We start from the raw sequence: 27,753 nt of genomic DNA, 5'->3' as shown, positions 1-27,753 counted from the left end.
GTAACCCGTGAAGACGCTAAGTCTTCACTGCAGCGAAATTAAACTACCGCTAATTTTAGAGATTTTCTGTAATATCTTCAAAACAAGTATAAATATTCGAAAAGCAGAAACTTAGTGAATAGAAAATACGATTTTGCATGTGATACCATTAACACAACACATCTATCTGCTTTCCATTTGCAACTGTGGACAGATTTAGCATTTTTTGCGGGTTCTGTAAATAGCGGCGTACCAAAAGCAGATAGATAAATTGTGGTAAAGGTATCAAATGCAAAATCGTATTGTCTAATTCACTACCTTTCCGCTTTTCGAATATTTTTTAGTTTTGGAGATATTACAGAAAAAAACTCTAAAATTAGCGGTAGTTTAATTTCGCTGTAGTGAAGACCCTTCATAGATTGAATCTACCAATGAACTTTGCCAAAAAAAAAGTCACTTTAGCTCTCTATTAAAAAAAATAATTAAAAATTAACTTTCTTTCAAAACATGTCATGTGTAAAAACTGACGGACCTACAAAGATTACAATATTATAAGGCCGACTAGCGTAATTTTAATAACATTATAATCTTAGAAGGCTCATTAGCGTAATCATAATAAAACAAAGGGATATAAGCCTGGGAGGGTTCAATGTCACTGTCTGTGAATGGAATGCCTTGATACGTGCAATAAAGAAATTAAATCCACACTGAAAATGAAACAACCAATTTATTTCTACTGCACTACAATATCTAAGATTATAGATGTTCAAACTGTACAAAGGTAACAAATGTTCAACACTGCACTAAATAATTGCTCTAATCAGCCTGATAGAAATTGTTCCTCATCTTATCATGTTGATGCTTGAACACTCTCACTTACTACTGCGTTTCACTGTTGCCAGATCAATCACTACTGTTTAATACTGTTGCCAGATTAATGCAGCGGCGTAGCGTAAGGGAACGCCGGTATGCCCGGCATCCCCTGTTAATAAGAAAAAGTACGTATTTCATTATATATAAATTGTCTGCTTGAAATTATCACAATTATTTCCACTGCAATCTTCTGGCGCGCTCTCTCGACTTACTTTGACAAGAGGAATCTACGCATGCGCGTCGCTCAGATGCACATTTTCTGTCTTTCCTCCTGTCGTATGCTATTTTCCTCGGGCTTCCAGGCCTACTGAAAGCATCGGGGTTTTCGTCTGCTTTCTGTTGAATGCGCATGCGCAATACTTCCCTTCTCACTCCTCCTCATCCCTTGCGACCCTACATTCGCTTTAGATATACGCTGGCATATTCAAGTATTTCCAACTGTATATATTTTGAACTAAGCTATAGTTTCTGAACAGAACGTACAAGCCCTAATATAAAGGAAATAGAACAAAACGGAAATGGTTAGTTCAACGCATTTTTGAAGCATGCCGGTTATGTAAATAATAGTATTAAAATAGTTATGCCTTAATCGTAACTAAATGCATCGTAATTGTAATCTTCATCGTAAAGGAGCTGACAAGAGAGCCACCACTCCCCGTCACTCGCAAAGATTGTGCCAGGGCCCTTCAGTCACTGCCACAAATCTCGGGGACATAAGGGGAACATGTTCCCTACAATCTTGTCCACCCCCCCATATTCAGAAACGGGCATCTGAGTTCCGGACCCAAGATGACAAATTTTTAGGGGCGATATATATATATATATATATATATATATATATATATATATATATATATATATATATATTTTTTTTTTTTTTTTTTTTGAAAGAACGAGATTGACGTGTGGTATGTGGAGAAAAAAGCCGCCCACGAGAAAGAAATGAAGGGAACGATACTGGAAACAATGTTCATACAAAAGTGGGGCCTAGTTTTCTCGTCACAACGGTAGTGGCAAGAAGGAGCTGAGACAATTAGTTATTAAATTCTAACGTAATCCACGCATTCGCTTCTCTATGCCCCACTAGACCTCCAATTAGGGAGGCTTCCTCCTAAATTTTGTATAACCCTATATTTCCATTCGGAATAGCTATGTATTGCTGCTTGCAGTAGTACTATATCGCACAAATGACTAACTTTGGCATCCCCCTTTCGGAATATCACGCTACGCTACTGGATCAATGTAAAAAATATTAACAGGAGATTACAAAAATCCCCAACAGTCACTATACACTAGAGGCACTTCAAAACTGAACGTTGTTAAACTAAAGCCCTACAACTAAAACGAAGTTTAATTTAGCTTGTGAAAAAATTTTGATATTTTCTTTTCTCTGGTGATTCAGTGAATCCAGAAATTCGGTTAATCGGCATTCAGTTCAACTGGAATGTATTAACGGTACAAGTAAATCCTACGGTGGCACTGGCACTGGTTTTCATTCTCATAATGTAAAGTGAGCCAAATATGAAGATATGAAAATATGCAGGGGGAGGAGAAAGCATTTCCAAATTGGCATATGGAAAATGTCATTGGTTCCGGTACTACAGGTGATATCTCAGCCTTAATTTATGGTAAGCAGGACTAGGGTTGTATCCCATCCCTTGATTTCAGATCATGAGTTCGACTCTGCCATGTTCTGGTCATACTGTAGGACTCGATATCTAGCGATGTCGGACGCTTATTTTCATCAAACGAAGTGTAGTATTGGCTCAAAACACCGCGGTGTAAATACTGGAAATGCTGACAGATTTCCACTTGCTATGATAGTTTTCTTTTTCAGTAAGTATAGCTGGGACGTGGGATTCAGTGCATCACTGTTATTCTGCTCAGAAAGAAACCTTCCATACTACATTGGGGAGGGAGTGTACTCTTAACTTTGAAAGTGACGCAAGGTCACTGGATTCAACAAAGTTAGGCACACTACATACGTAGAATATGAAATGAAATCTTGAAGTTTTACGTCCCTCGGTTATGCCGGCTAAGCTAAAGGAGACGGTGATGATGAGAAATGATTGAAACGGGAAATGAAGAAAGTGAGAGGAAACAGGAGAATCCCGAGAAAACCACGCACATGGTGTTTGTTCCCCATAAAGCTCACTTGATGTGAGCTGGAATCGAACCAAGGACCACATGCAACAGAGGAGAACTCTCTACTACTGAGCAACCGCGGCCCCATGCGTAGAATATGAAGAAATGCTTCTAAATACGGAATATGAACATTTAGAACACGTTATTTTGCTTCGACGTATTATGAAACGTTTAAATGTTTGTTCCCATTGTCCTACGAGTTACGGTTTAAAATATTAAATACCATCTTTTGTCTCTCTCTATTTTTAACTTTTCCAAATAGCCCTACTAATGGATTTTCATCCAACAAATGTACCCATTCTATTTCTTAAAGTGCTGGAAATCTAACAACAGTTTTATGTTTAATATTTTAGTGGCAGAAGAGAATTTAAAATGGCGCAATGTTCGTCATCCCGCGAGAGGGCTCAACTGGGCTCAAGGAACGAAGTGTGGGGTTCAGTGGTAGGACTACACGTGCAGAGATGGTGGCGAAGAGTGTTTGGAGCTTGTACTAGAATGTTTTCAAAGACGGTTGCGAATTATCAATCGAAGTTCTTTGGAAGGTATTCCAAGAAGTGGTCGTCCCTCCACATCCAGGTAAGTGGCGAAACCTAAGATTGGTTCAGATAATCACACAAAGTACTTACTTTTCCTGCGTTACCTGGGGATAGTACGCGTGTCCTGCGAGAGAGTGTACAAATGGCATCCTTTAGGTGCTGTAGCTATAAAGAAATCGGGTGGAAACAAATAGAAATGTTTAGATACGAGTTACATGAGATCCAAGGATAGATTAAATTATGGTTTGATTGTACTTCAGCCATTTGGATGTGATAGTTCTGCATTAACTTCGAGGTTTTGGATGGCAGAGTTTACTTCGTGGTCGTGGAATTTCTTGCTGTTTTGTTTGGCTCGTCCTGATGGCTTGCAGCTTTTCTGGTTCTTTTCCCCATTGTCGATCCTTGAATGTGAGTGAGCATCACTGTTCTCCCTCTTCGGGGATCAAATTGGCAATTATGGGTTCCTTTCTTTAGGGATACGTGGAAAGAATGACACTGTGTCACTAGTTTGGTTGGAAAGGTTATGGCTGACCCTCCAGGATAAGAACAGGCTTGTCCCATCTCCTAAATGGGCGACTACTATCTGCTATTGGGTTCCTACAGTGCACGTTGTAACTGAGCACATAAAATTGGGGTAGGCAGAACTGGGATTAGCAAGTCCCTCATCTGGACTCAGAAATTGGTTGTTCTCTGGCAGAGTTGGGGTTGTACTGTGAGATTCGGTGTCTTGGATGTCAGAAACATTTCGTGACACCAAAAGGGGCTTGTGAGCTTGCTCTTAAACGCTCCGATGCCGATCCTGGCAAACTCATATTTGCTACACCTGGGTTCGATTCATAATAGAAGCTCATGTGGTTCGGATGCCATGGCTCACATAACCTCACTGCTGCCAGGAGTAGGTATTACTGGTGGATCAGCCCACTGACTGATAACCCACTACCCCACTTGTGATCTGGACGTTTGCGACTGCTCTAGAAATTGTGAGAGGCTCCTAAGCAATGCTAGTAAAAGTTCAATCGTGGTTCGATGCCACCAGTGAAACCTTGAAGAGGATTATCTCCGTATATCACGCGTATCGTCATTATCCACTTCATTGGATTATGTCCAGAGCGTTTTGGTGTCTACGCGCGAAACAGCAGAAAACAGGGAGATGGCAGTGGATCACAAGGTGATAAAATACCCACAGTAAGGACCTGTGGTCAATCAGTGGATTAAAATATCTAGTCATCGTCTCAATATAGCATCTCAGTGATGGTCTATCGTCATGAGATCTGTCCAGTCTGACTCCTTAACCTCGTCTTCCCACCACCACTTCTCGACCTCGTTGATCTTAGAATTGATCAAATTGTCTATCCCGAAAATCTCTAAACAGAATGTTTTACAGTGATTTATCGAAGTTCTTCTTCCGTGTCTGCGTCATGCAATAAACACCTAAATCTTCAATACTATAATGCTTTCTTACTTGTGACTTTTTTCTGTAAGACTCTTGTATGGCAAAATGGTTTTATCACACCAATCTATAAACTATGCAGCAACTACAGGATTGCATTCGTCATATGTTAACCAATATTTCACCGGATCTCCTGTCAGGCCCGTAGCCAGTCCAAAAATGTAGGGAGGCGGTTGAAGTTAGGGGGGTCCGGTCCAATCATATTAATTATAGTTCATCCTCATATTATGGTTCATTTGCAAGCCTACCGTGAAAATTTTAGGGGGGCAATAAAAATATAGAAGGCTTCGGAACCCCTAGACCCCCCGTGGATACGGACCTGCTTCCTGTCTGTCACCAGCAGCTGTTCAAAAAGTGTTCAAGAATTCATGGACAATATTGATGTCAATGTAAAATTTTAATTGTGTGTACAAATTATTATATTCTGATGTTCCTATTCAGACTCCTTCACTTTTATTTATTTCTTCTTTTTAGTCAGCCAACTCCCGATTGGTTTGACAAAGCTTATAATTTAATTTCCTTGTAGTTTTTCTTTCCTATATCTTCTATTGCAGTATTTAGTCGGTTTCAATTCCTCTACGTATTTTCCTTCTGCCTTCTCTCCATACTCTAGTAGCGTGATTCTTCTAAGTCTCATAATTTGTCCATCATTTTATTTCTTCTTTTCGAAATATTCTTCACTATACTCATTTTCTCCTACCATTTCCATCACTTCTTCATTCAAGATTCTTTTATTCTATCTCACTTTCAACATCATTAGATAGCACTACATTTCGAAGACTTCTAATCTCCTTTTTCTTCTCCCAGATTTTGTCTCACATTTATACAACACCACACTCGATACTTACGCTTTCATCAGCCTTTTTTTTTTTTTTTTTTTTTTTAGTTCACGTCGATGTTTCCGGTTAGAAGCTTCTGATTTCCTTAACCTATAATCCATGTCTCACATCCATACAACATCACACACTATACTTACGCTTTAATCAATCTTTCCCTCACTTCTATGTCGATGTTTCCAGTTAGAAGCTTCTGATTTCCTTAACCTATAGTCCATGTCTCACATCCATACAACATCACACTCTATACTTATGCTTTAATCAATCTTTCCCTCACTTCTATGTCGATGTTTCCGGTTATAAGCTTCTGATTTCCTTAACCTATAGTCCATGTCTCACATCCATACAACATCACACTCTATACTTATGCTTTAATCAATCTTTCCCTCACTTCTATGTCGATGTTTCCGGTTAGAAGCTTCTATTTTTCTTATCTTAGTTCCCATGTCTCACATCCATACAACATCACACTCTATACTTATGCTTTAATCAATCTTTCCCTCACTTCTATGTCGATGTTTCCGGTTAGGAGCTTCTATTTTTCTTATCTTAGTTCCCATGTCTCACATCCATATATCACTACACTCCATACTTATGCCTTCATCAGCCTTTTCTTTATGTCAATATTTCTGGTTTTCGGTCACAAGCTTCTGTTTCTCTCCGAACGCCTTCTTTGGCTGACTTATTTGTTTCTCTTCAATTATCTAATTATTTTTTTTTTTTAAAGTTATACGCAATTTTCGCCACTATATAACATTTTTTTTTATTCCTGGGGAATAAGTGTTATTTTCTAATTGCGTCTGACTAGTGGAATTAGAAAATTTCTATTATTCGACTAAATGCTTGTTTTTCTTACTTTTGTGAAAGTAATGCCAATTGCACAATCAAAGCACGGAATTCAGCAAGAGTGTACCTAGTTCACAAAATTACAACAGATGGCATTGGCTAAAGTGCGTTGAAATAATAAGTCACAACGTATCCGGTCAGTTTGAAGTTATAGGAGTAACCTGTAACCCGAATGGATGGTATCGGTACCTCTTCATAGACACTCCAGCTTTGACCTTTATCAATTCGAAATGAACATGTATTCAAGGTAAAAATATTACTTTTGGAAAAGTCATTCTTTATTTCCCAAAGACAAACTTTAGTGTGAGCAATTCTTCGCCTTCTACATCTTTATGTTTCTGCACCTCGGCAAAAATTTATGTTCATTTCGAGCAGAAGCATACCCAAAAACTTTTTCTTGGGAGGATTCCAAAAATTTTTGGGAAGGTCCAATACGTCTATGTAGTATTGAAATACGATAAACAATTATTAATTGCTGCCACCCATATTTTCAGAAACAGATGATAGAACTAGATTATTTTCATAAGAAAAGAAAGAGTACAGACGAAGTGTAAAATCCAATCTTTAGGACACACAAGTATAGCTGTATTAAGAAAGTGTACGAACGTTATTTGAGCTACGAAATTTGAGGTGGCCTGAATCCGGTGGACCTCACGCGTGAGTACCCCCTGATTTCGAGTCATGTTATAAGTCTTTTTGCAGTGGCGGATCTAGCCCGGGGCTGGGGGAGCCTAGCCCCCCCCCCCCAGTTTTTTGAGTGACGAAAATAATTGAAGCTACTATTTATATGCAGGGTTATTATAAATGAAGGACCCATTTTTAAAGATGTGTATTTATTAAAGTACAAATCCAAAATGAACAATCTTTATACCAATGGAAAGTGGAAGTTTCAGGTTTTTTTTTTTTTTTTTTTTTTTTTTTTGCAATACATTATAAATGTTCAATGTGTCCACCGTCTGCTGCACGGCAAACATCTATGCGTTAGCTGAACTCGTTCCACACACGAGCAAGTGTATCTACTGTTACTGAGTGCATGGCAGCTGTGATACGGTTCCGCAGATCGTCCAGAGTTATCGGTAGAGGTAGGACGTAAACAGCTTCCTTAACATAACCCCATAAGAAGTAGTCACATGGGGTGAGATCAGGAGACCAGAAGTGTAGAGCCAGGTCTTCATTTCCCCTGCGACCTATCCAGCGCTGAGGAAGGGGTACATTCAAAAAGCCTGGTACATGAAGGTGCCAATGGGGCGGAGCTCCGTCCTGTTGGAAAATGAAGTCCTGTGAATCTTCCATAATTTGAGGGAACAGCCATTGTTCCAACTTGTCCAGGTACGTTGTTCCAGTTACAGTTCTTTCCGCAAAGAAAAATGGCCCATAAACCTTTGTGCGGGATATGGCACAGAACACGTTTACCTTCGGTGAGTCTCGCAAACCCCATATGCGAACATTATGTCTGTTGACTTCTCCACTAAGGTGGAAAGTCGCTTCATCGCTAAAAAGGATGCGCTGTAGAAACGCGTCATCCTCCATCATTCCTGGCACATAATCACAAAATTCGAGACGCATCTCTTTGTCATTAGAGTTGAGAGCCCTCACAAGTTGTAATGGGTAGGGCTTGTACAGCAAACGCCGTTTGAGAACTTTCCAGACAGTTGCTTGGAATATTCCAAGTTCTTTACTAACTCTATTGGTAGACTTACGTGGACTGCAAACAAAACTTTCTTCAATACGTCTGACATCATCCTCTGACACACGCGGTAGGCCTGTGCTTTTCCCTTTACACACACTTCCAGTTTGTTGGAATTGTGTAAACCAACGCTTAATGCTTTTTCTAGTTGGTGGTTCAATACCGAATTTTGTACGAAATGCCCGTTGCACTACAATTTGTGACTCACTTCTTACGAACTCAAGAACGCAGAAAACCTTGTGCTCAATGGTAGCCATCTCACTCAGAACTGAGAGGGGGGGGAAACGAATGGCGGCCTATTGCCGCGCGAACTCTACCGGCCGCTTCGGGAACCATCATTGCCCACCGAAACTTTCAACCTTCCTCTTTCCATTGGTATAAAGATTGTTCATTTTGGATTTGTACTTTAATTACTACGAATTTTTAAAAATGTTTCCATCATTTATAATAACCCTGTATTTTTGAAAGTATATAGTAAACTCATGATATACTTATCATAGTCTTGTTTTGGTTGCTTCCCACCCCCCAGTTTTTATCTTCTAGGTCCGCCTCTGTTTTTTTGTGTGTCAATCAATAATATTCTGCATATTGCCAAATTTTAATTTTTTAAAATTCGTTGTCCTTTCCACAAAACAAAACTTTGATCTGTTAAATTGACTATTTGTTTGCATCCTCAACACATGCTTTCTGGAAATAATGCTATCCAGGAACAAAATATGTGTTTCCGTCAATCCGTTCCAAGAATTAATTATACTGAAAAAGTTATAAACGATTCAATAAATTTCCGTCAAATTTATGCTGTAATAAATGCAACTGTTTTAATCAAGTGTCGTCGATTGATCATTTTCTTAGCTCACAGTAACCTGACACTCTGAGGAGACGAAAGTTGAAGGGCAAAGCCATAAACTGTGGACAAGTAACTTAAACACAGCATTTCGTGAGAGCAAAATCTGCTTCCAGTGCATACAACTGTGTACTGGTCAATTGTTATTTAACAAGAAAATGCAACAGTTTAATAGTTGTAAAAAGAAAAAAAAAAGTGAAGTAACTGGAACGTGCGAGGATGGATCAATAAGTAATGTACAACAGTTGACGTAGCAGAAAGCAATAGCGTACGCAGGAATTTATTTCGGGGGGTCCAAACTCAATATGAGGGTATTTTATATTAAAATTCCTAAAATTGCCCCTAAAATTAGGCTAAATTTACACAAAAATCGAAATTTCGAGGGGAAGTCAGGACCCCCAGGACCCACCCCCTGCGTACGTCCATGGCAGAAAGTGTACTAAGAAGCACACAAAAAATATATAAAAAGTAAAAGTTCTTATTAGAGCTACTTTATAGCATAGGCATCAAGTTTCTCAACATATTTCCACCCATCTTAAAACAAGTTTCAGTATACTCTTTTCCTAGAAGTTCGTGTTTTAAGGAGTATAGTCGTCGGCGCTTTACCGATTTGACTTCGTAATCAGAATTGAAACATTAGCCGGTCAAGAGATTCCTCATAGGACCAAAAAAGATGACAGTCGGTTATTACTAGAGACCGGATGTTTAAGCATTAAAAACTTGGAAAATAGGCAGGCAAATAGACACTTAAAATTTAAAAAAATAGGCATTAAAATAGTCACTAAAATGAAACTCGAAATAATGAAGAAAAATACTCAATACAATTAAAAAATAAATTCAAGTCATAGATAACGTTCGAAGAATATAGAAATATACCTGCTTATTAATATCTTCTTTTACTCTATATATAAAAAAGAAGCTTGACATGTATTCCATCCACTAGAGCAAATCCCAGGGGGGATGAGAGGGACATGTCTCCTCCAATCTTGGAACTGGAGGGACTGTCCCCCCCAATAATCCGATTTGAAATGTGTTTTGTGGGGGGAAAAAATGTGATGATTTATGTCCGATTGCCACAAAGGAAAGTAAGATGAAATTGATGACCCTCCAGAATAAGCCTCAAATCTGCCCGCCTCCCAATGTTGAAGGCAACTCTGCTCCCAGTACACATAACAGCCCAAAGTTTCACATCTTATCAGTACAAATAACACTTAGCTATATTTCTCGGAAGAGGCAGAATCCTTTCTTGAAATACTAAATTATATATTTTCCCCCAATAAAGTCTTATTTTGAAGAAATTGCATAGAATAGGCAACAGTAGGCACTAAAGCAATTATTTAGGCAGGACTGGGCTAGATAGGCAAAATAACATGGGCTTAAGTTAAAACTATAACCCTCCATATAAATTTTATAATGTTATTTTTGATCATATGTTTAATATTAAAGAATAAGCATTTTGCCTAACATACGGTCTTTAGTTATTACGAATTGGCTCTTCAATGGCCGTGACATTCTGTTCCCTGACACTGTTACTGGACGCACGGGAAGTGACATATCCGCAATGTTCACACAATCCTTTTCAAAGAAATTGCACTACCTGCAGATGTAACTGGTGTCCATACATTTCTCCCTACTCAAACATCATTTCCCAGTGAATTTCACTCGAGTTTCCTTGTTTGCCTACAAAAATGAACTACACCCACCTCTCCTCTTCAGAAGTAGATGATTGTAACTCTTTATTTTTACCCAGTAGTTCATACCAGTGGCGTCATTTCAACCTTCGCTTGAGGGGGGTAAGAGCACTACCGACATAAGACTTTTCACGTTTTGTACTAGCATATTAGTAGACAATATATTAAAGTATGTGTATTCCTCAAACTCTTGGGGAGGCAATTGCCCCCTCCTGGCCCCCCTAAATGACACCCCTGGTTCATACCTCTGCCGCTCTGCCCTGTCGCGACAAAACGCTGTAACTTTGGCGGAGCAGTTTTGAGAAAAACAGCCGTAAAGTCGCTACAGACCGGCTAATTTCCTACTTACATCGAAATTCTCGTTGGTATATTTTCAAAAGTATTTGACTCAGCTCAATGCTGGGCCTGGTGAACATAAGTATCGGTGGGGGAAATTCAAAAATGCTTATAGCGACAAAACAATGTAACTCAAGTTACAGCGTTTTGTCGCGACACGGCAGCGCTAGAGATACACATAATCGAACTACAGTGATACTGCCAACTACAAGACGAGTTTCAAAGATTTTCCTTTTAAATTTCATGTTTTACATCAGTATAATATCAGTGATACATCAGTGATAATGAAAATATTACTTATTGATTTACCCTCGTATAAAATATTACAATTTTAAGAACTACGAACATTCTTTACTGTGTTATCGAGATGATTTCACATGCTTTTCTGTTCCAGGACATTAACAAAATATGACCGAGTTAAGTGCTCCTTAGTACGTTCATTAACTTACTGGGTTTTGTTCTGCGTGGAATTATTTTATTGACTTGAATAGCTAACGTTGGTTGATGGTTGGACAAGAGATCTTATCACCTTGCCGAAATGATTAACGGAACGAGTGATCTAAAATAAAGTCATTATGAATCATCGCCTCACAAAGGCATTAGTCAAATGGCTTCATTCAATAGGCCATTCAAAGCAATCATTAGGAGAGGTTTAGCACTGTGTTATAGTTAATTTTATTTTTGCTTTTCACGTTCAACGAAACACAAATTAGATCATTGGCTAGGAGAGCTACCAGCTCTCTTCTTGCAAACGTAATTTATTTGCGACGACGACAAAAGAAAGGGGAAAAATGAATTGCCAATTGCAGAATGTTTGAACAGTTGTTAGGAAGAAATGTATCGTATAAAAGTGAACATTACAAGTTATTCGTTTGCAGTTTAATGCTTCTTTACAGCAACTGGGGTACATGAAAGGTGACTCTACAGGTAGAACTTTTAGAAGTTTGATACCACAGGCGTAGCCAGAACTTTTATGATTATGAATTTGATTTTTGGGCTTTCGGCATCTATGGCGATATTAGGCCGACACGAATGAGGGATGATGTCCCTCGGCGATCACACTATCCAAGGGAAGGGAAGGAAGGAAGCGATCTTGACGTATGTTAGGTACCGTCCCGGCATTTGCCTGGTGTGAATGAGGAAAACCCAGGAAAATCTCACTCAGAATTGCTGGTCTGTAAAAGCTGTTTCACTTTTTCGACTGAGTGTACCGACTGGGAATTGAATGCGGAACCACTACGCGCGGCAACTCTCGTGAAAATGAAAAACAAAATGATTTAATGACTATCTTCAATCACATCTGACTCCATTAAGTCGCACACACATTTTGACCGTGACAGTCAACCTGTTAAAGAGTTAACGAAAAATCGACCGTTCGATAGAAAAGTCAAAGAGCACATCGGTGATACGGGGTTTTCCAGTTCAAACGAATTACTTGTAGAGCTATTGGAGATCAAATATATTTCAGTAATATATATACACTATGTGATCAAAAGTATCCGGACACTTGGCTGAAAATGACTTACAAGTTCGTGGCGCCCTCCATCGGTACTGCTGGAATTTATATGGTGTTGGCCCACCTTTAGCCTTGATGACAGCTTCCACTCTCGCAGGCATACTTTCAATCACGTACTGGAAGGTTTTTTGGGGAATGGCAGCCCATTCTTCATGGAGTGCTGAACAGAGGAGAAGTATCGATGTAGGTCGGTGATGCCTGGCACGAAGTCGGCGTTCCAAAACACCCCGAAGGTGTTCTATAGGATTTAAGTCAGGACTCTGTTCAGGCCAGACCATTACAGGGGTGTTATGGTCATGTAACCACTCCGCCAGAGGCCGTGCAGTATGAACAGGTGCTCGATCGTGTTGAAAGATGCAATCGCCATCCCCGAATTGCTCTTCAACAGTGGGAAGCGAGAAGGTGCTTAAAACATCAATGTAGGCCTGCGCTGTGAGAGCACTACGCAAAACAATAAGTGGTGCAAGCCCCCTCCAAGAAAAGCACGACCACACCATAACAGCACCACCTCCGAATTTTACTGTTGGCACTATACACACTGATGACGTTCACCGGGCATTCGCCATACCCACACCCTGCCATCGGATCGCTACATTGTGTACTTTGATTCGTCACTCCACGCAACGTTTTTCCATTGTTCAATCGTCCAATGTTTACGCTTCTTACACCAAGCGAGGCGGCGAGACGTCGTTTGGCACTTACCTGCGTGATGTGTGGGTTATGAGTAGCCGCTCGACCATAAAATCTAAGTTTTCTCACCTCACGCCTATCATAGTACTTGGAGTGGATCCTGCTGCAGTTTGGAATTCCTGTGTGATGGTCTGGATAGATGTCTGCCTATTACACTTTACGACCCTCTTCAACTGTTGGCCGTCTCTGCCAGTCAACAGACGAGGCCAGCCTCTACGCTTTAGTGCTGTACGTGTCCCTTTAGGTTTCCACTTCATTATCACATCAGACACAGTGGACCTAGGTATGTTTAGGAGTGTGGAAATCTCGCGTACAGACTTCTGACACAAGTGACACCCAATCACTTGACCACGTTCGAAGTCCGTGAGTTCCGCGGAGTGCCCCATTCTGCTTTCTCACGATGTCTAATGACTACTGAGGTCGCTGATAATAAGTACCTGACAGTAGGTGGCAGCCCAATGCACCTAATATGAAAAACGTATGTTTTGGGGGTGTCCGCATACTTTTCATCACATAGTATATATAAAGCAAAATTTTACACGAGAACGTTCTTTTACTACCGAATTTTATAATATTTTATTTACAATTATAAACCGTGTAATACAAATCTCTTTAATATAAATAGTTGACTAATACTGGGTAAAAAGAGGTATCCCAAAGCCCGAGCAGCCTAGGAAAAGATCTCCACAGAGTTCAGAGAGAGCTAGGTAAAGTAAATTTAAGATCCCCAATGCTCCACGTAAGCAAAGATGTTTTAAAATCTACAAAGCTCCAAGCAAGCTAAGTAACTTGAGTTAAAAGTTCCACAAAGTTCCAAGCAAGCTAAATGTGTAAAAATGGCCTAAAGCTCCGAACAAGCTAAAAGCTTTGGTTTAGGTAACTCGTAGAGCTCTAAGCAAGCTAAAAGAAGTAAAAGTGACTAGCTAAATACTGACAATAATTGCTAAAACCCTCCTAGTTTTATAGCTGCTCCAGTGTGGCAGTGCCGCTGGTGGTCCTTCGTCGTCACATAACCAGTGGTGTCACTGGTGTCTTTGTCGTTTGTCACTGTAGTAATTTAGAGGAGGACGCACATGATTAATGTGTTAAAATCTACAAAGCTCCAAGCAAACTAAATGAGCAATTAGGCCTAAAGCTCCGAGCAAGCTAAAAGCTTTGTGTTAGGTAACTCCTAGAGCTCTAAGCAAGCTAAAAAGTAAAAATGACTAGCTAAATACTGACAATAATTGCTAAAACCCTCCTAGTTTTATAGCTGTTCCAGTGTGGCAGTGCCGGTGGTGGTCCTTCGTCGTCACATATCCAGTGGTGTCACTGGTGTCTTTGTCGTCTGTCACTGTAGTAATTTGGAGGAGGACGCACATGATTAATGTGTTAAAATCTACAAAGCTCCAAGCAAGTTAAATGAGCAATTAGGCCTAAAGCTTCGAGCAAGCTAAAAGCTTTGTGTTAGGTAACTCCTAGAGCTCTAAGCAAGCTAAAAAGTAAAAGTGACTAGCTAAATACTGACAATAATTGCTAAAACCCTCCTAGTTTTATAGCTGTTCCAGAGTGGCAGTGCCGCTGGTGGTCCTTCGTCGTCACATAACCAGTGGTGTCACTGGTGTCTTTGTCGTCTGTCACTGTAGTAATTTGGAGGAGGACGCACATGATTAATGTGTTAAAATCTACAAAGCTCCAAGCAAGCTAAATGAGCAATTAGGCCTAAAGCTCCGAGCAAGCTAAAAGCTTTGTGTTAGGTAACTCCTAGAGCTCTAAGCAAGCTAAAAAGTAAAAGTGACTAGCTAAATACTGACAATAATTGCTAAAACCCTCCTAGTTTTATAGCTGTTCCAGTGTGGCAGTGCCGCTGGTGGTCCTTCGTCGTCACATAACCAGTGGTATCACTGGTGTCTTTGTCGTCTGTCACTGTAGTAATTTGGAGGAGGACGCACATGATTAATGTGTTAAAATCTACAAAGCTCCAAGCAAGCTAAATGAGCAATTAGGCCTAAAGCTCCGAGCAAGCTAAAAGCTTTGTGTTAGGTAACTCCTAGAGCTCTAAGCAAGCTAAAAAGTAAAAGTGACTAGCTAAATACTGACAATAATTGCTAAAACCCTCCTAGTTTTATAGCTGCTCCAGTGTGGCAGTTGCGCTGGTGGTCCTTCGTCGTCACATATCCAGTGGTGTCACTGGTGTCTTTGTCGTCTGCCACTGTAATGATTTGTAGTAAGATGCACATGGTTAATGCTTATAAATGAGCACGTGTTGGTTGTTAGTAAACAGACCCATGTGCGAGACATTACAGTATAAATTATAATATCATTAGTAGTGTGTTTTGGGGTTAAAGTCATATTTAAATGGGAGCTTAGCCCGAAGAAACAGGTATATACTTTTATAGAAGGAAATTTGAATAAGAAAAATAGAAACGCTATTCTCAAGTTCTCTGTTTCAAACATTTAACACTGTATAACAGTAAAGAAATACCAAACTATGTGAAAAAATGAACTTCTAATTTCATGTTAAGATAACTTCACTCCCAAAATGGTTTTTCAGGACTTTATTTTTTTTTTTCATGCTAAGCTTACATTAAGTTCTAATAAAATGTCGGTAGTCTACAATTAAGTGTCTCTGGAAAGAGGGACGCGCTCCTAGAGTAAATTTTATACAAAATAAAAAGTAGACTTTGCAGTCACCGGGAAGGTAGTTAGGCAGCCAAAAGGACACCAGTGCTAGTATAGGTTGCATATCTTATCCTTGGAGGCAAGCCAAGTAATATCAGTTTGTATACCAACCACGATTTTATCCAGCCCATGATTCAACATAAGACTTATTCTTAAGTAGCCTAGGTATATTGTGAAATCACTTTCCTAATCACAGGATCCATAACCGGAAAACAAAACCTGGCAGTTTTATAGGAAAATCATTTTTAAAAGTAGAAAACAAAAGGATGCTTACTGCGATGGCTCAGTGGTACATCGTTCATTTCCGGTATGTGGAGTCTCTGGTTCGACCTCAGCTCGTGCCAAGTGGGCTTTATAGTAGACAAATACAGTGTCCGTGGGTTTCTCGGAGTTTTCCCGTTTCCCTTGTTATACGTAGAAAACTTCATCTCCCAAAATCCCAATATTTTTGTTTCTGTTGTTAGTGGCAGAGGAGCGAATTCTTCTCAACTTGAAGATTTTTTCACAGTAAAAAAGAAGAAGACGGTATGCGTTGCATTTCAGATTATATAATTACCTTTGTTGGTTGTGATTGAATCGATCAGTGGTGGAGACAAAACTTCACAAATAAGAACAGTAATAAATACTCTTTTTTACTGTGTGCAGTATCCTTCTAGCTCAAAATAATGTAACACTCCCAGGGCACCATTCCGTAATGGTTTGCGCCAACGCAATGGAAAATCTGCGTTTTCATTTACGATAATGGCCGCAGCAGTTATAATTGATATTTGCTCGTTTTTCGTTGTATTACGTTACTTTTTTTTTTCGAAGACTGCTACGGAATGACGCCCCTGATGTAACTGAAAATATTTTTTAATAGTCTTTGATTTGAAGCAGTGCTGATTTCAGAATTTCTCCGCGGGGAGGGGGGGGGGTTCAAGCCACTGGGTTGTGAAAAGTTGTATTACAAAAATACTGGGATTCCACATTGAGCACGTTAGGATATATGGTCCTGGGGGAATTTTCGTGGCTCCGGGTGAGAAATTTCCCTCTCTCCCGGGATACCCCGAGAAATCATCGCTGAATGTAAGTGCAGGGGGTAAAAGTGATGGTAACACAGGGGGACGCCGTTCCCCAGCTTGAAAAAATATGTACGGCGTTCCCCCAGTTCCTAAAAAAAATACAAAGGGTAAAGATAGGCAGGGGTAACGGCTTATATCATGCCGCTACCTACTGTCCCCCACCTTTTCAGATCCACTTTTACCCTTGTGTAAGTGTTATTGTTTTGGGAAAGTTACATGTTTGCAAGTATTGCACGACTTTGAACATGGTAGCTTCATCAATTACTCCACGATGGCTATTTCCTGAGCCTTATTTATCAAGTTTCCGGCTTCTAACTTTTAATGAACCAAAAAATCATGCCAAGAAGAGAGGAACTGAACTCTTGATAGTAGAAAAAAAGAAATGAAGATTTAGCAGATCATCAATCAGGGGCGAATCCAGGGGGCTGATCGGGGCAATCGCCCCCTCCCAGAAGAGGAAACTTTCTTATTTTATATATAAATAAAGCCCATCCCAGAGATTGGAGCTCTTAAAAGTAACTCTAAGTAGCAGTATTACAACCCCCCCCCCCAGAAGTCCGTCCTGGATTAGCCCCTGTCATCAATAGAGTTTTAAAGTATAGGAAGTGGAGCTCTACTTGCCCATTGTAGAGCTCCATCGTGGCTATACGATCAGCGAACACGTCTTGGACGCGGGAGACCCGGGTTCGATTGTCGGTGGTAGCTCATGCGGTTTTGTTCCTCGTTAAGACATAGGCAGTGTTGAATTCAGACATTTTTACCCGGGTAAATGTGAACTCCTCGAGGGGAGGGGAGTTTGGGGGAGGTAATTTCTACATTTTGTGTTTGAAATTTTGAGTTTTCCCGGGGGAATGAATTTTCTTCGGGAGAGAAATCCCCAATGGCTCCGATTTCTCTGTAAATTTGGGGGGGGGGCATTCAGATGCAGAAGGCATATATATGAAGATTTTAAGACAAATTGCACTCAAATTATGCCAAATATTTTATATTCATAAATACAATAGGGGTCCCACATGAGCTTTGGGGGGCCTGGTCCCCCCGGCCCCCCAGGATCGTCGCCCTTGGAAATCCTCCCCCCGGCTCCCCCTGAATTCATCCCTGGTCGTAGGTCCACGTCTCATCTAGCTTCGGTGCTCAAAGGGACGCCAAATCAATAATCCAACTTTCCCCGTTGCGTTCAATGAGCTTTTAAGGTGGAAATGAAAAAGATGAAGATATTGTAAGAGTAGAAACGGAGAAATATTTGATGGCGTAATTGGTGATGAACAGTTAGTTTTCCGCTACAGCCATCATCGGAATGGAACATGTTTTTTGGAGGGAAAGAACAAGAATCATAAACAGTGAACAATGGCAGCCATTCTCTTAGGTGGGAAAAGAATACCAAAAATTTCTGGAACGATGACACAGTGTCACATTGAGGCGAAGCACTGACCCATTTCTGTTCATCTGTTTGTTATTGTGGAGGGAAAGAGAAGCCGGCGGAACGGTCGTGCCTTACCTCCGCCACGCACTGCGTCGATGTCATTCATACACAGCGGACAATGTTGCCAACGCAACGAATTGAAATAAAACTAAGCAATTCATGTAATCAACGTCGTCATGCATGAAGGCTTTGCAGGTGCTCAGAAGTCACAACGTACAAGTTGATTGAATGTTGTTTTGCTCTTCCTCAACCAGTGGCGTAATTAACGAACCCGTTAGGCCCGCAATGTAGGGGAGCCCAGAGCAAAAGTTTCGAAGATTAACTTTGTTAGGTTGTTAAAATTATGTGATGTTAAAAAAAGGGGGGTTGCAGTTGTATCTGATATTTTACCTGTGACGACGCCAACATCTCTGCGATTGTTCAGTAAACTAAAGGCCACCAAAACACACTGACCAGCCAATTCATTATGATCACCGGCGACATCGTTTGGCTGACGTAAGAGCCATGGGCCACAGCAAAATCGCTCGCTTGACGGTGACAGGAATCTTACACGATTGGTCATTGCAATGCTTGCGCGTTGAATGGGGAAGGACTGCGATTTATCAAAGCCTGATAGGGTGGCCAGATAACTGGGAATGGCATTTGGGAAACAGCGTGACTTATCGGGTGTTTGCCATCTGCCATGCTTATTGTCTTTCAAGGATGGGAAATGAACGAGTAAATCCACACCATACCAAACTATAAGAAATTGGAGCGGCCACACCTCATAAAAATGTCGGAAATCGTAGACTTTCGAGGTTGAAAACTCAGATAGGATAAAATATGTGGCAAATTAATAGCAAACTTCAACACTGTACCGGTGGACAAAGCACGAATGTGTCTGGGGTGGGCATTCTGTTCACCGTACACCGTTAGATATGGGCCTCCACAACTGTTCTCTGATATAATCGATAACGATTGGAATGTGCACGTGCGAATCGTCATTGGATCGTACAGCAATGACACAACATTGCATGATCCGATGAATCACGATACTATTTTCATCACCTTGATTGCCGGGTCAGGATCCGTCGTCTTTCAGGGGATCTATTGCTTGAGACGTGTAGATCAGATTGACTACAGGACAGTAGTGGTTCACTTATGATTTGAGGAACATTCACATGGCCAGTCATAGGCCACCCCCAGTGCGTGTGGAGGGCACAATGATGACGTCTCGCTATCGGCAGTTCATTGCTGATCACACGTACTGTACATCCATTCATGTCGACCATATTTTTAGCTGGAAATGAATCTTTCAACACGTTCTATTCCCGGTGGCAGCTCGTGTGGTTCGAATTCCACGTCTAGCTATAAGTTTACCTCTTAAATAGCCTCGCTGAAGAAAGAGTAATTCAATCCGAAACAACAACAACAACAACCAACTGGTCACCTGAATCTCGGCTTTCCCTCATTCTTATCCTTCAACCCTTACTGGCAGATGCTCGCAGTTCATTCTAACACTCCAAATCCAAATTGGTTATCTCTCTCCACTTCTCTTCACTCACCAGCTCCGGTTAGCTTTCATCATTATCTTCTAACTCCGAGTGGTCCTTACCCTCACTACCTAACTCCGAGCTGGCACTTGTCCTTACCCTTCAACTCCGATTAACCCTCGCCTTGTACTTGTTCAACTTCAGTTTGTCCCTTGCACTTTACTCTTGTCCGGCTCTTCAATCTCAAATGTGGTTCTTGCTCCTCCACTCCAACTACCAACTAGCCCTTTGTCTACACGCTCTAGTACAGGGAATGAGGGCAAATGCGATAGTGATAGTTTAATATCATAGTGTGTACAGAAGAGGCGCGCATACAGAAATGTCTGGCGGGAGGAATCCAAAGTATTGGAAGGAGGGAAATACCGTACGTCTATTAATATTCAACCTGTCTTATTCTGCATATGAAAAGACGATAAGTAATTGTTAATCAATGTCACCTATGTTTTTTTTAGAAAAAACGATAGAACTAGATTATTTTTATAACAAAGGAAAAAAGTACACTCATGTCCAAAATTATTGTCATATGTCTATAAACATGTTGTAGGAATATAATTTGATAACGAATTCGCCCGGTATTTCTTATAATGTTAGTATGTGTATAATCGGCAAAGACATGTATGTGACAAATTTCATGTCAAAAAAAAAAAAAAAAAAAAAAACAGTAAATAAGAACAATAAAACGAAAATAAAACTTTCTTGTCCATTCAGCAACATTTTGTTTTACTCATTCTAATTTTCGTATTAATAATTCTTTTCCTATGAAATTTACCACAAATATACATTTCCTGATTATACACATAGTATCAATATTAAAAGTACCCTGCAAACTCATTATCAAATTATATTCTTACAAGAAGACGGTTATAGATATGCGACAATTTTGGACATGAGTGTACAGATGAGGCGTAGTAGAGTTACGAATTATATTTTTGGGGGAGGCGCTTCCGGGCCCGGTGTACCCCTTGAATACGCCCCTGGTAGAGATTTTAGTCGATGAGATATAAACTCAAAGCGCCTTATGCAGAGATGTTTTGACGCGTGATTAGTGCCATACTAAATAGTTCGACTAGCATATGTTTCCTGCAGTAGTCAGGCCCTTAGTATGACACTAATCATACGTCAAAATGACTCTGCATAAGGCGGAAAATTATGATTTATTTTTAGCTAAAATTGTGAAGAAATAAGGCGCATATGAAACGGATTGATCGCATTAAGCTGAACAAAATCACGTTATTGACGGTGAATTCTTATGCGTAGTTTTCGAGACAAGTCGTTGTTGCCAATCTGATGCAGTTAATATTTTATTTTTCTCGAATAAATGATTATATATTCTAATGTACCACGTGCTTGTGCTTACAAACATCTAACATATGCTTGTGTCTACAAACATACTACATGTGCTCCTGTTTATGAACAATAACCAGGTGCACCTTACTATGGAGTACTACAGTTGCAGACGACAGAGACAAAATCGACCCCACCAGCCAGTCACATGACGAGACGAGGGAACAACAGCGCCTATATAACCGAGAGGTTTTCATGGATAGTCATCAGTCTCAGCTAGTCAATTGATAGGCGCCCGAAGGGAAGAGCAGGGTAGTAGACACCTACACGGGCCGGGCTTGGGCGGGCCGACACTTATTTCTTTGGGCTGGGCCGGGCTTGGGCTGGCCGACACTGATTTCTCTTCAGGTCGGGCCGGGCTGGGCCGATCAATTGCAATTCTTTAATAATTATTGACTTTCGTTAAACTATAATTGGAATAAAGCCAAACGTTGAAGAAGTGTGTCCGTGAAAATGTTACAAAGAATGCAATAGCTATTTACAGTTTGTGTTGCTTAGCGGCTCCACTTTCACTATAGAGGATTGCAGGCATTATGCGGTAAATTGAGCTCTGACCTTGACCTTTACTGAATTCAAAATATAACAAGAAGAGGTGGGAATGTTTTGCCTGTCGCTATATTACCATCTTCACTTTATGCTAAAAGTCAATTAAGTTAGATTTTTGTTACAGGGAATGGAGTTTTTGTTCTCTCGATGACAGGCAAAGTTCTACGAGGTAATGGTACCATTCGGGAGGCAAGCGTCAGGTTGTGAACCAGAGTTTAGAGAATGTTCCTGAGGGTTAGGTCAAATTTAGTACTAAATTTTGAGAAAGATTGGGGCTCACTAATTTCTTAAAAAAAATTATCGGGCCGAGGTCGGGCCAAAACTTTTAAAATTTATCGGGCCCGGGCCGGGCTTGGGCCGAGAATTTTAAAAAACTTATCAGGGCCGGGCCGGGCTCGGGCCGAAAATCTCCAGAGCTTTTCGGGCCCGGGCTGGGCCGGACCTAGGAACGTTCGGGTTTGATTGGACTCGGGCCGAAAAATTCGGCACCGTGCAGGTCTCTACAGGGTAGGGCCCGAGCCGCCTGGCTCATGAAAATGTATTAAATTTCTTAAGGTTTTCTTTATACAAATAAAAAATAACAACCATAATATAGAACCAGGAATTTGAGCCCCAGAGAATTTTTGTTCGGGCGCCCATGAGTCAATCCCTCCTTTAGCTTGCTTGGAGCTCTAGGAATTTCCCAATTCAAGCCTCGAATTTTCTTTGGAACTCTAGGCTTTCCTTTCCTTCTGTTTAGCTTGCTTCGGAGCTCTGTCGGGATTTTCCTCAGTCACCTAGTTTGCCCGGGACTCTGTGACTCTTAGCCCCCTCTTTGCTTGCTTCGGAGCATTGGGGATTCCAAATCCACTCCACTTAGCTTGATGCGGAGTTCTGTGGACATCCTGCCCTAGATTGTTCGGACCTTGGGTCACCGTTCTCTTCCTTGTATTAGAAAAAATTACATTATTGTACTATTCTTGTAAAATACTATTTATAGAAGATTTTTATAATAAAAATGGTAGTGGGAGTCGATTCCGGGCTATAATTTACTCTACCAAACCTCTAACTATCCTATATACAGAGAGAATTTTAAAATATGTAACAAAATACACTGTTAAGTATTAGTCTGTTTTGTATCTATGGTTGTTTGGTTTCTCCTAACCGAGACGCACATATTACTAACGCTAACACTAACACTGACACATATTACTAACACTAACACTATAAGTTGTAATCTTCCGAAAATAAATCGACGGAAAATTAATCTTACAGTTAGAAACATTTGGCATTATATTACGTAACACAATAAATGAGAAAACAATACATCGATTTTTAAAAAAAATAATAAAGGAAATTTACACAGTCTAAATTTTATTATTGTCTCCTGTTGCATGTGCACTACACACACAGTTTATGTCTTTTTTGTACATTAGTTTCTTTGAAACTGTAATTGCTATCAAGTCTATAATGGAAATATTGACAGTTATATGTTGTGTATAATATATTTTTTAACAATGTATAAAAAAGCTTTTGCTATTATTAAAATGCAAATATGTCGTGTAATAGAATTCGTTAAATGATTTTGTATAAAGACAAGGAAATTTCAAATTTCACGAACTAAAACATATATATATATACTCATACACATCACATTTTTATACTGTTTTAAATAAGAATAATTATATTAAAATAGCTGAAGTGTATCATATAAAAGGCAGAAAATTCAGTTTTCTTTTTTTTAAAGATTATCACTGTTCAACATTTGCCGCATTTCAACATTATTTCCCACAGTGTCATTTGCCCGGACTAGAGATTAATGAATTTTTACTTATAGCAGTGTTTTTATTTTAAAATTAATGAATGAAAACAGTATGTGGTCACCGCAAACCACACCGAAACGTTTATAAGTAGAACTTAAGATTAGGTGTTGTTTGTCACGGTATTGTTCTTGCTGATTTACGAGGGCTATACAAAAAGTATTGAACCTTATTTTTTTTTCCCCGTGGGATACTTTCTTCAGTGTAGACGTAGAGGCAGTGATGCCAACCTGAAATGTTTCGAAATCCCATTTCGTGAGGCAAAAATTCCCATTTTGTCCTGAAAATTCCCATATTGCACTAATTACGAAATTTGCATTTAAAAACTCCAAATATAACACCCATCTTTCTTAATGTAAGTCTAAATGTTCCAAAAAATTCCAATTCTTCCATAGTAATAACAGATTAAACAAAAATTGAGCAGTCAAGACTTCGACGACGCATTGGGTGTAACATGGGAAATAGACGAAAGAGCACTTGTTTCGCGGACGCACTTGAACATAACATTACCTCCCTTGACCTTTCATTCCCGATCTCTATAATTGAGTTTTCTGCTCCTAAACAAATGCATTTACCTGTGGTTGTGTTTTCCTGGCGGCGAATTGCGACAGCGTGTGGTTGCAACAGCTAGTCAAAACTGTTGTGAAAATAGGACAATACAAGGAACAACCACATTCAGGTTTCCATAATTGAGAAATATGTTGTAGGTGAGGGGAAAATCCCATATATGTGACCAATTTCATGAAAAAAATCTCTTTACCCCATTCTTGAAAATTAAGGCCCAAAAATCTCACGAAATGGGATTTTTCCCACGGGTTGGCACCACTGCGTAGAGGGGACACTCATGCGCAATCGTGATTTTTCTCTCGCCCGCTGACAGCGTCAGTCGCTGGCAGTGACTGAAATAACCTGAGCAGCGATATTGCATCAAATTTTGCTAAAAGCTTGGCGATACCCAAGCAGAAACCATTCAACTGAATCGGTACATTCAATTTTGAACGAGAATTTCTGTATGAGTATCGGTGAAATTTGATTCAGGCTTTTATCGCCAAACACAACATTCCTATGCGTCATCATGCCACCCTACTCTCCCGACATGGCTCCGTGTGACTTTTGGTTATTTTTCAAGCTGAAAATACTAGGGATGGCCAGAACCAGTTTTTCGGATCCAGGTCTGGAACCGGGTTTTCAGATCCAGATCTGGAACCGGTTCCTAAGATCCGGTTCTGGAACCGGGTTTTCGGATCCAGATCTGGAACCGGTTTCTAAGATCCGGTTCTGGAACCGGGTTTTCGGATCCAGATCTGGAACCGGTTCCTAAGATCCTGTTCTGGAACCGGGTTTTCGGATCCAGGTCCAGAACCGGTTCTGAAAACCGGATCTCCGAGAACCGGTCCGGATTTTTGTGGCCATCCCTAGAAAATACGACTAAAAGGAATCCGATTTGAGTCTAGAAAAGACATAATGTGGGATGCGACGGAACGATTGCTCACTATTCCATAAATTGTGTTTTCCAGTAGTGTTTCCAAAAATGACAGGAGCGTTGGGAGAAGTATATGCATTTCCAAGGAGAATACTTTGAGGGAGATTAGTGTTTCGGATTTCCAAATCAGTAAATGTAATCTTGCTAACCAAAGATTTGATACTTTTAAACACACCTCGTATATTGTATCATCATAACACACCTCGTATCATAATCATGAAGATCTATCCAAAATCGACTCATAACATAAAGGTTCCCAAATGACTATATTATAACAATCAAACCCATTCTATTTATAAATAGAAATGTTATGGTCAAGCATGTTATTGGATTACTGCGCTGTCGGCTGTTAACTCTGCACTGTAGTTAAGTTTTTCTCAAGTTGACTTCAGTGTAATCATTTGTGTGCTTACATACAAACCTACCAAATGCGTTTCAAAATTTATATTACACACAAATTGTGTGTGTTTGGATGTGCAGTCAACGTTGAGTCTAGACATATCATTAGTTCCACCTATAAAAGTGGTGGGGACCTGGATCTTTGATAAATTTGTATTTTTCTTTTAATTTTTCATAACTTTTCTAGAGATTACATTAAGCAAAATTAGATTTAAATTTATGGATTTAACAATCTTTTAAACACATCTCGTGACGAGAATGAAGTTTAGTCCATTGATAATATGAGCATTTAGTGACTTTTGTATTGCTCATTGGCGATTTTCAAGATAACAGAGATTATTACAAATATTATTGAAATACACTTGTGGGCAATTTTTTTTTTTTTTTCATAGCCTTTCTGAAACAAGATGGAATATGCACTATGAAACTTACAGCAGAAAAAAAAACTACCAGAAGTAACGAAAGTTTTTTTAAAATACACAAAGCCTGCGCAGTTTGTGCCGTGATGGGATAGCAGAAGTAAACGAGCAGATTATATTTCTGAAAATTTCAACATCTCTTCAATGTTTGAAGGGAAATTTTAGACAATATTGATTTAAGAAGTTGAATTCTCCAGTCGAGAGATAATTCATTTCATACTGAAATGGACAGACAGCTTGTATTTGTTCATATCGTCTATGGAAGTTTTCGCCTACGCTATACTTCACGCTTATCCGCCCTCCTCCTCTGTCGTTACGTTCTATGCCTCTGCCCTCACTTGTCAGAGTATTGTCGAATGTAATGCCACATTGTAGTATATGTTTAACTGCGCTTCTATGCATATTTGCATCGAACTCACTACATATTTCGTCTCAAAATCTACAACGTGCTATGTTGCCAGTGCTCCTACTCCCACCATAAGTACGGAACGATTGCGATCCCGGGTTTTTCACACCTATGGATTTTCTTGTTCACTAAAACAAATCGATTGACCATAGTCTCGTTCCATATCTCGTATGATACCAGAAAAAGTTCCCTTGTAAGTGTGAGTGGACAAACCATTCGGCAGCACCTCCATCAACTTGGGAAGCACTGCAAGTTGGGTCGATGGGTCCCACATGATTTGACTCCGAGCAGACACCTGTGTTTCCTTGCTGTCTTGTCTGAGGAAGGAGCCATTTCTGGGCAGGGTGTTGACATCTGATGAGAAGTGGGTCCTGTACGAAGCTCCACGGCGCCGTTATTATTGGTTAGCATCCCATGAACCGGTTCCAAAACAGCCGAAACCAGCATTTCACCATGAGTAGGTCCTCCTTTGTGTTTGGTGGACTGCTCGCCTCGTCGTGCATCGGCAAGTGCTACCAGCTGGTCACAGCATCAATGCGACTGTGTACTGTCTACAATTGATCGTGTTCAAGAAATACTCAAAACTCTTGAGCCAGCATTTCTGAATCGCAAAGGGATTCTCCTGTTACAGGACAACGCTAAGTCCCATGTGGTTAGAATGGCCCGGGACACCATTCTACGCCTTGGATGGAAAACATTATTGTATCCGTCATACTCCCCGGACATTGCACCGTCCGATTATCACTTGTTCCATTCCTTGAACAATCACATTAGAGGACGCCAGTTCAAATCCCTAGTAGAGGTGCAAAATGCACTTGATACCTTCTTCGCTTCACGGCCAACCTAGTTCTACCGCGATGGAATCCATGGCCTTCCAGAACGTTGGCAGAAGATCATCGATGCTGATGGGGACTATTTTTGATCTTCCAGATACGTCTTAGGTGACATATCAATGTTCGAAGGTGGTGGGTGAAAAAGCTACAGAACTTTCTTGGTTACTTTTATGGAAAGAAGTAGACACGAAGAATTGAGAAAGCAAGATTTATTTAATGGGCTGCGTGACAACACTGTGAAGGAATCCAAAAAGAAGAAGCATTACAGGTAATTATTAAAACGTCTTCGTAATGAAAACATTCTAGGTGACCAAAAGAAACTTAGTTTATTCATTATTATACAAATGTAAAACAGAAACAAAAAATTCTCGCCACTTAAAGTTGCTTGCCTCGACTTTTTTATTTTATCTATCATTGT

The 27,753-nt window shown here is 40.0% G+C and overlaps 1 protein-coding gene across 4 annotated transcripts in view; it reads left to right on the top strand.

Annotated features, from left to right (window-relative positions):
• Window positions 1–27,753, top strand: part of LOC145675877 (chitooligosaccharidolytic beta-N-acetylglucosaminidase-like) — a 193,871-nt gene that overhangs the window by 44,321 nt on the left and 121,797 nt on the right. For 3 of the 4 annotated variants that reach the window (XM_081746664.1, XM_081746663.1, XM_081746665.1), the window contains exon 2: window positions 3,351–3,573. The exons of the other annotated variant lie outside the window; for it this stretch is intronic. In XM_081746664.1, coding sequence (XP_081602790.1) covers window positions 3,370–3,573 — 204 coding nt within the window. In that variant the 5' untranslated portion in view covers window positions 3,351–3,369. The remainder of the gene's footprint in view (window positions 1–3,350; window positions 3,574–27,753) is intronic. 4 annotated transcript variants of the gene reach the window in all.

This window comes from Thermobia domestica, chromosome 18, assembly GCF_964235325.1.
Source record: "Thermobia domestica chromosome 18, izTheDome1.hap1.1, whole genome shotgun sequence".
Lineage (NCBI taxonomy): Eukaryota > Metazoa > Arthropoda > Insecta > Zygentoma > Lepismatidae > Thermobia > Thermobia domestica.
This window is presented reverse-complemented; position numbering and strand designations above follow the sequence as displayed.